We start from the raw sequence: 9876 nt of genomic DNA, 5'->3' as shown, positions 1-9876 counted from the left end.
TTAGTCTGGCTATTCAGGAAGATGCTTAAATTGATTGAAAAGTGACCATGTTCATAGATTGTCAGAATTACATAACGTGTTCTCCTAGCTCACACAGCCTCTAGAATGTTGTAAGGCTTAGTACCCCAGCCATTGGAATCCATATTTACTGTGTGAATGTGTGTTAAATCCGTGACAACTCATTTTAGCACGTAGTAAGAGAAGGGCTGCGTGGTGCACCTGGGAAAGGCAGCGATACCACCAAGAGTTGCTGTGATGCGTATCGAGCGTGTGCACATGGGAAATTTGTACACTGTAAATCAGCATCCTAATTCTCAGTATTCTGACTTTTCTTCAAGGAAAGCCCGAACACCTGGACCCAAAATAAAGAAAAAGGAATGTGTGGGGGTTTTTTCTAGTGAAATTGCTCAGGTGTGAGTTTTACTTAGTGAGTGGGGAAGTTGTCCGTAGACTGAGTATGGGACTTGGCAAGATTTAGTTGTATTACTGTCTCCCATGGTCCTGGGAAGATAAACACCCAGTCACCCTGCCGCCTTTTGGAGTAATAAATTTTCTGCCCTCCATGCAGATATTGTGGGGAAGAGTGAGATCGAGTCCCAGCTATTGACACAGACCAAAAAATTAGCACTGGTTTTGAAAATAATTGAGTTCTAGGAATTAATCTAACATGGAAACTCAGGCCTTAAAATGCACTATCCACGTGGTAGGACTTACACTGTTTAAAAGACACAAGATAAGCTCTTTTTCTCCCCTGTTCTCACTGGATAAGGGAACTGAGTCCTGTTTCAGTTCCTCCCTTGGTGCTGGAGGATGGGTGGTCGTGGCTTGATCTGCCATTTGCTGTCAGGAGGGAAGAGTATGGGGTGGGAGGAGCTTGTGGTTAACCTGCTTTGCTTCAGATGCAACTGTGGGGGCCTGGCCAGAGGGGAGCACTTCAAAGAAAAGCAATGTAGCAAGTTTGGTTCTTTGATACAAAACCAGTCCATTTTTAGGTTTTTAAACACCCAAGTTTTGTTCATTGTACGGACTGAGGTGCCAGGCAGAGTCTGAAGATTGTCTGGAGTGCTTCAAGGATTTATCACCACAAAAACTTCCCCTCCACTGCTGCCTTTAAATATTTCTGCAGCTAGTTTTAATTATTTCTTTTTCTCCATAGCTTGTTAAAGCCTTTTGCCCTTCTCCTGTGCTGGTTGAGGGTATCACAAGGGAATGAAACTCCACTTTCCTGGTCAATGGACCACTTAGGAGAAAAGCTTTGAAAGAGTGGGCTACAGGCCAAATCTAGGCAAGGATCTATGACTAGGATGTGTGCCTGATCCCGTGACCCTCACACAGACTCACCTCCCCAGGAAATCAATAGGACATGGGTTTCCAATCTGGACTGGGGAGAAGATGCATTTTCTGAAATTCAATCTTCTGTATTTAGTGTGGGACACTGAACGATGACAGCCCTAACGAGAACCTGACGGAGAGAGTCCTGCAGGATGCACAGCGCCTGTTCCTGATGAATGATGTGGTGCAGCCAGTGACTGTGGATCCGTATGTGACTCAGGACAGCATTCGATTTTCCAAACTGGTGGTTGATATTGTTCAGGGGAAGGATAGTCTGTACCATGTCATGTATATTGGAACAGGTAAGAGCATTAGGGCTTCAAACAGTTCCTCCTGCTTGCTTGTAGACCTAGCAGCCCTGGGAGCCCAGTTGTGAAGTCCTTACACAGTTGTCGTTCAATATGATTTTGGCACAAAACTGCTTGGAAGTTGTTTGCTAGAGTAAATTAAAGCAGGATGGAGGACTTGAGGCAGAGTCCCAAGTGATCAGACTGTAAATCTCCATTGTGTTTAAAAAGACCAATAACATTTTTCTCCCTCTTATAAAAACATGTTTCAACTAATCAGGCTAATACATAACAGTGGGGAAGAGCAGAGGTCAGTGGAATGCTCTGTGGTTTCATAAGTGTGAGTTGCCTCTCAGTGCTATGAGAGACCCATCTCTGAAAAAGCAATAATAATACATGAACTCCAGGCTTGCTCAGGGTTTTAATTGTGTCTTTCTTTGCACTTCCACATCCCTACTGGTGTATGACTCCCAGTGCTTTCGGGAATGGGCATGCACTGAAGTGTAAGGCAGGTAGGGAAGCTGAGGCAAGTGTTTTTTTGTGGGAGCACAGCAAGCCAGTGGTAGAATTAAGTGTATGACTTAGTCTCTTGATTTCTACTTCCATACTCTAATTAGCAAGACACATTGCCTCTTCTGAAAAGCACAGATATCTTGGATAAGTGAAGATGCTGAAGAAGGACAAAGTGTTATAAATGGTTGTCTTAGCCCCTATTCATACTAATGATAGAGGTTAAATTAAATAGTTTGATTAATCAGAGCATATGGCCAGCCTCATGGGTATAATGTTGTTATCCTCTATTGCAGAAACTTTGACTTTAGAATAAGATGGATTGCTTCCATAAATGTTAATTTAATCTCACATCTGAATGCAGAGTCATTGCCTCATTCTCATGTTTAGGAGAATGGACCTTCAGGACTGTGTCATAATTTATCTAACTTTTACCACCACTTATTTCAAAAGTGATCATCTTGGTTTATTATTTATATGTTCTAGCAACACTCCCCGTATGGGAGCCTCCAGGAACATTGGTTATGATGAGAAGATTGTACTTAAATTGTAATACAACATCGTTCTGCCAGTATGATATCTTGATATTTAAAGTGAGGAGTCCAAGCTACAGAGCCTTAGAGAAAGCTGGAATACTTCCTGCCTTGTATCATTAGTGTAAAAAGGTCCAATGCCATAACCTTAACTACTTAGTCGTGTTTGCCTTCTGGCCCTGGGTAGTGGTGACTGAAGAGTAAGATCTGCTGGAAATGTTTGAACTTGTGAAATGCTTCAGTAGAGACAGCCCTGCCCAGAGGCAGCCCTGAACACAAACCCAGTCCTGAGACTAACTGAGCTCAAGCTTCAGTCTTGTTCCACATGTTAGTGAAAGGGAAACTTCACATGGCTGCCAACCCCACCACTATAAATTGCTGAGCTTTGGCACCAATGCAGAAGTTACTGGAAGAGAAAGATTAAGTTTCAGGAACAATCAGGGCTGACAGACCTCTTGGGGGTTTCAGTGCAAAATGGTGTGGTTGCCCCCTTTCCCCCTGCATTAATCTCCCACAGCTTAGCAGATCTCTAAATTGTTTAGGTTGGAGCACTGTGAGCACAAACTTGTATGTTTCTGTGTATGAACTGCTCATGCCATAACATCCCCTTGTCAAGCTGGCTTCTTCCAGGAAGAGGATCAATTAGGTCTGTGACCCATGCAGTCATTATGGAGGCCTCAGAGATTTCCAGCAGGGCTGCTGCATTTGTTGTCATTTGTCATGACATCAAATCATACTGATCTGCTCCATAAACCAATAGAAATATAGACTCAAGGCACCAGAAATTATTCCTGCTATCCTGGGTCACCTTGCTCTCTAACTCACTGGTAACGGGACCAGACTCCTCTGCCTTAGTGCTCCAACTGGGAAATGCTGCCAGGTACTCACTGTCCAGATGGTTCACATCCTCCTGAATTCCCATTAAAATGCATTCTCAGGTGGTTTCTGCTGAGGATTATAACGATGTAGCTAGAGCTCTCTACCATGGGCAGCAGGTGACCAAGAACTAGGTTAAACCAGCTCTGTAAAGATGACATAAATGTTTCACTCTTTAGGCAGGTATGAAATGAAGTCATTGCCTCCAAGATTTACTTGTGCCTTGTTTCTTGTTCTATTAGAGTATGGCACCATCTTGAAGGCCCTTTCTACCACTAACAGGAGTCTGAGGAGTTGTTATTTAGAGGAAATGCAGATCCTCCCTGATGGACAACAGGAAGCAATCAAGAGTCTCCAAATCCTACACAGCGACAGGTCACTCTTTGTGGGTTTAAATAATGGAGTGCTAAAAATTCCTTTGGAGAGATGCTCCATGTACAGAACAGAAGGGTAAGTAAATTTACAGCTCTAATATATCCCACTTCAGGTTAAAGAGAAAAGCACCAGGCTAACATATTCCAGTTTGATTTGGTTAAGAAGCCTTTTGTTTCATCAATAAGAGACAAAAACCACTGCTGCAGTGCATCTCCTGATAGATATATGCATGACAGGAGCAATGAGGATAAGCAATTTTTTTTTTTTTTTGTAATTGTTAATTAGTTCTCCTCAGAAATTAATCGTATGTTTACCAAGGAAGGGCTTACAATATTTACTTCTTTTTTCTTTTCTTTTTTTAAAGCTTCATATTTCAGTGTTGCTTTTATTAAGTCCATGTGTTTTCCTGGTGGTTCTTATCGGCTGTAGGGCTGAAGGTTTCTGAATTTGGGTTGCAGCCAGCCTTTCCTTGTTTATCTGAGTGATCACCTCTAAGACATATGATGAGGCAGGGCTGGGCTGTGTGGCAACTTGTTATTGCTTTTGGAAATCAATAGCTCATCTCAACTATGTGTGACACCTCTTACACCTGGATAGATTCTGTGGCTTGATTGTGCCTTATAAAGGGAGTAGGAAAAATGACTTTTTCTAATTGTCTGCCTTGGCTCCAGAGCAGTCTTCCACACTGAAGTGTAGAAGGTTTTCGCATCCAAATCATGCCTCTCCGTTTAAACAGGTGAAAGAGTGTGATAGCAACTGTTTGAGACAGATGCTCAAATAATCTCACTGAGTGTTGCGGGCATTTACTTGTTTACATCTCTTGAAAATACTTCTCATTCTCCTCTCATGCTTTTGCCTTGCTTTTCTCTGTAAGAGTTTTGTGTGAAACTGATGTCCTCTGTGCTAGACAAGGGGAAGGATTTTGTTAGCAACATCTAAACAGATTCCCTCTTCCATGGCCTACTGCAAGATGTCCCTGTTCTCTTGCCAAAAAAAACTGATATAGAAAATGTCACCATAATTTTATTTTCAACAAGTAGAATTTATCTATCAGCTTGCACTAAATCCATGCATGTCTAAATATAAAAGTGGCAGCTCTCTATTTTCACTGAACCTCTTAATTATCCCTTTCAGAAAATATAACTTGGCCATTACTGCAGTTTGACACAGAAGTTTTTAATGTTTAAAGGTTTAGCTGCTTATGCAATCAGATGGACACGAAAGTGTTCAGTAAGAGAAAACCGCAGCTGGAACATGCCATCCTGTCCTCAGCCCTTAAAAGCAGATTTTAAAAGGTAGAACATAACAGCTGTCGTCTTCAGGCTGTCCTGTATAGTCTCAGTCTGAGAATATTTATGTGTGTATACGTTCTTCCTTTCCTTTCCTTTCCTAATCTTAAATTCAGCTTTCCAGTAATTTATAGATGCTGCCCTGTTTTCAGCCTGCCCAAGTACTTTGTATGACACTTCCATTAAAATTCAAATGGTGAAGGTTTCCTGAATTGCCTTACAATGGGGCAAGCAAGAAAAAAGCAGTGACTGGAGAGCAGACAGGTGGGGTATCTCTCAGGAGCACCATATTTAGGACCTGGAGGCTGCAGAGCAGTCCCCTACTTGTATAAGTTTATCCCAGCAAAACAAAAGTCTATCTTCACAGAGGTTCCCTTGCCTGCTGGTGACCAAAAGCAGCCTCAGTTTTATGCACTGTGTGGCACTGAGTCCTGGCTGAAATTACTGGGAAGTTTGTGTACCAGTGCTGTTTTTTTTCTAAAACAGACTTTCTGGAGCCACTTTCAAGTGAAATAAGAAAATGACCCAGTTCTTTAGGGCAGAGAGACTTAAAGTTTGCCTCCATTGACTAGTTTCATGATAGAAATCGGGAAGAAAAACCAGCCACTGGGCAATAGCAAAGTACACAAGATAGAGTCTCCTGACAGCATGGTGGGATGTGATGTGGGAGGTCAAAATTTGCTGAATTTGGGTGCTGACCATTTAGTGTACTTGTGTACATTGCAAAGGGTCCTTTGCCCTGTTAGGTGAGTCTTGTGGAGGGACTGAGCATTTGGAAAAAGGAAGGAAAAACTGAAGAAAATGTAGGAAAGCCAAGGAATTCCAGCATTTATTTATTTGTTTGAGAGGATGTTTGTAATATTATTATTACATTTTAAGTTAAGGGGGATTTTTTGTTGGTTTGTTGTTTGGGTTTTTTTTTGTTTTTTGGTGTGTTTTTTTTTGTTTTGTTTTGTTTTTTTGTTTGTTTTTTTGTTTTTTTTTTTTTTTTTTGTTTTGTTTTGTTTTGTTTTGTTTTGGCTAGGAAATTATTCAACTGCAAATTTTTCAGCTGCAAGTGTTAGAACCCTTTCTCCCCTTAGCATCCTGGCTATGTAAATGATAAGTCAATTTGACCTCCTTTGTATTTCTTTCAATCCTGAACAGTATCAAGAAGGATATTTTAATTTCCTCCAGTGCATTCCACCTGGCACTTCTCCTGGGCTGTGATTTATTGCTTATTGTTGTGTCTATGTTTAATACACGCCAATATTCAGCCACTACGGGAAGAAGGGCTCCCACCCCTACAACACTCCCTGCCTACTTTTGTGTTGTGCTGTGACTTCGTGACTGGCCTCCTTGAAAAGCCCTGATTTCAGCAGTTTTTATAATGTAATTGTTTTGGTGGGGGGGATCGAGAAGCTTGGAGGTGACTGAGAGAATTTGTGCCTCCCAGGCAGGAATACCACATTGTTTGTTGTAAGCTCTGCCTTCTGTTATCAGGAAACTTTTCAGCCTTTTACACCCCGGGGGCTGATGTGGGTTTGTGATTGCTGATACAGAGCTCCTGCCTTCCCCCTCCTCCCTGGAACAGGCAATCATGTATCGAGAGAAAATTGACCCTAGCATTGATCCCGACCAGCAATCTTTGCTGCTCTGCTGCTTTTAAAACCTCGGGGCTTGGTACCGAGGCTCAGAATTGGGGCAGAGGGAAAAACTGCAGCAAACGGAAGAGATGGAAAGGGATAAGGATTCCTGCCATCTCCTTTACTGTTTGTTTATTGACACGGCACCAATTTAATCTTTTAAATGGTGACCAGTAACTCAGCCCCATGTCTTGATGTAGTGGGTGTCTGAGCAGTGTTTTGTGTGTGCCCACTGACCTGTCTCAGTTTGTCTTTTCAGAACAGCCACTCTTAGCAACAGGGCAATGGGAAGACATCTGTAATGTCAGCTGCCCAAATTTACAGGCTGGACTTGGCTGCAGGGACCTTGCCTTGTGCGTGTGTGTTCCTGGTGTTTGTCTTTCCTGCTCTCTTTCCTGCTGCCATTCCCCGCTCACTGGAGACTTTTAGGAAGATGCTCAACACGAGCAAAACCTACAAGCCCTTTGAACGTGCAAAATGTTTTGAAGGTTGCTTTGCTGGGTGGTAGTTTGGCTGTGCTTGCTGCTGAATTTTGCATGGCTTTGAAATGTGTGTAACTTCCCTGCAATTTTCAAATGAACTTCGATTTTTTACCCCAAGTTGCCCCCAAGCTTTGGTGAGGAATATTTGAGGAACCAGTACTGCAGCCTTATCACTGACACCACTGTATCTTTAGAATGTGCCTGAACAAAATCCCAAATCTGAATTTCAGAGAGCCGAGCACCTCAGATCTGGAGCGTTCTTTTCAGGTGGGACATATCTTTAAGGGTTACTTTAATAAATTTTTCAAAGGCTGGGGTGCAGTTATTCATTTTTAGCAATTGAGATGAGACAGATAGGAAAACGAAGCTGGTTCTTACAGAGAATACTTTACGATCTCTGTGTTGACCCTTTGCAGCATCAGAACCGTGGGCCTCTGAGCAGATGGAAGCCCTGAGGCGGGCCAAGGATTTTGATTACACGTTTAAATGACAAAAAGAAAATGTTTGGAAATAAGACCAGTCGGTCTCCTGAATCCCCACCCCTTCTGCTCTCCCTGTCCTGACCAGTTTATTTTAATGCACTTTATCTTGATATTCATTCCTTCCTCTTCTTCCTTCCATATTTTTTTTCTGCATAAAACTTGCAGTTAACATGGTGCAAGTTGCCATTTTGGATGTACAGTGTGGTTCTGGGGATAGTTTGGCTTGCCTGTCCTCTCCCTGCCGTGCTATGGGCATCTCCCAGGTTGTGTCAGTGCCACCTCAGGTTACTTTCATGCCAGTGTGGATCCTCCGGCTTCCAGAGCCAGGACCTCTTGCAACATCTATGACATGCGCTTATCTGAACTCTTGCCTGCTTTTTTGACCTGATTGCAGGGAGTTTGCTATTGAGTGATGCTGAATTTTTGCCCTCCTGCTTGGCCTAAATTCTGCCTCACATCCCCTCCAGCCATGTACTTAATGCAAAGCTGGCAGAAATGACTCAGCTGACAAGGACTCTTATTTATTGACTTGATATCTGTGTGAGAAGCACAGCTCACCTCTGAATAGCACTGGGACAGTGATCAGACAACTAAGTACATATAGGTGGGTAACTCCTGAAATGGCTCCAGGGAGTTTTTGGAAGAAAAGGATCAGCAGCTGCACTAAAGAAGCAGAGAGTTTTCTGCCCTCTTTGTCTCTCTCCCAAGTGGAACTGTAGCTCCAAGCACGTACTGTCCACCTTTAAGGGTTTTGGGATATCACATGGAGGATTGCTTTGGAGTTTAATGGTATGTTCTTCTTTTTCTTTTTACTCTTTATATGATGCAAAATCCTCTGTAACAAAGGAGTGAAGCACTTGAATGTAGGATTGTAAAACCTGAATTACAGGATTGCAATATTTCAGAAGTGAAACTATTGGGGAATTTGTTTGGAGAAATAACATTGTCTGGGAAGAGATCTAAAAATTTTCCAGTTTTGGGGAAGGATTTAATTGAATATGGGCTGGAAATCCTCTGACTTCTTCATCAGAATAAAGATAGTTCCTTGAAGGACAAACAATGAACTGCTGTTGGGTAAAAAGCATGGGAGAGAAAAATGTTTGAAAAGGTAGGGGAGGGAACAAGAGAGACACTGTTGTTCAGTGGAGCCCAGCATCCAGCAGATCACTGAGGCGACACTGGTGGCCAGATTGTTCATCAAAGATCTTGAAAATCCAGCACCTTTTTTTGAGCTGAGGCTGTTGAAAATCTGGCCCAGATTTTGTTTTGAAGATCTTCTCCCTGAGAGTTTAAAAAAATATTCAGCACATTGAATATCCATTTAAAAACAGAGGCAAAAGGAAAGGTAATAGACTGCAAAAATGTTGTGATAAAGCTTAATCATTAATTTCCATCTGTTCTGGCTGATATGGCCTCTCCACAATTAAGGGAATTAGTTAATTATTGTATCACCAATAATGCTGAAAAGCCTTGGAAGACTTCATAGGCAGAAAGGAGAGTACTCAGCCCAGTGTTTTGTCATCCACAGTATCCAATAATACATCAGAATAAATCACTAAACATCTGGTTTGACATTCTGGTTGCATTTAAGAAAATAGCGAGACTCCCACTGACAGAGAATGAAGACATCAAACAGAACCATGATCACTAAAGCTTTTGGAAAGAATGAAGTTTGTAGATGAAATGGATCTGTGTTCTTTAAATAGAAGTACAAAATTATACCATTTTCTCTATCCTGACAACACATTTGCATCTGCTGTAGCAGGCAATTACTCCCATTTTCTTTAATGTAGCTGTTTATATATGTAAAGTTAAGTGCATCCATACTGTTTGCAGGATATGGACCCTTAAGATTTGAAGGGATGGTAAGGTCTAAGGAACGTGGCTTTCAGAATAGCAGTTGAAGAGCTTCACTTGGATGGTCTGGGAAAGGGATGTGTCTGAAATTGGAAATAAAAAGCAGGCAAGGGTAAGCAGTGAGGTAGTGAGCTGGGGCATGTTTCCTCTAAGATGCCAGAGAGACTGGTTTTCAGTTTCATTTTATTTGACATTATCTTTAATGGCATGGAAGAAAGAAAATAGCAC

The 9876-nt window shown here is 42.0% G+C and overlaps 1 protein-coding gene across 1 annotated transcript in view; it reads left to right on the top strand.

Annotated features, from left to right (window-relative positions):
* SEMA5B (semaphorin 5B) overlaps positions 1–9876 on the top strand; it is a gene marked incomplete at both ends in the record, with an annotated part of 130900 nt that overhangs the window by 74440 nt on the left and 46584 nt on the right. Inside the window, 2 exons of the mRNA XM_082285215.1 lie at positions 1427–1634; positions 3781–3988. Coding sequence (XP_082141341.1) covers positions 1427–1634; positions 3781–3988 — 416 coding nt within the window. The remainder of the gene's footprint in view (positions 1–1426; positions 1635–3780; positions 3989–9876) is intronic.

Source organism: Coloeus monedula (assembly GCF_965178545.1).
Source record: "Coloeus monedula genome assembly, chromosome: 7".
Classification (NCBI taxonomy): Eukaryota; Metazoa; Chordata; class Aves; order Passeriformes; family Corvidae; genus Coloeus; species Coloeus monedula.
Note: the sequence above shows the minus strand (reverse complement) of the source record. Positions and strands in the feature narration are given on the sequence as shown.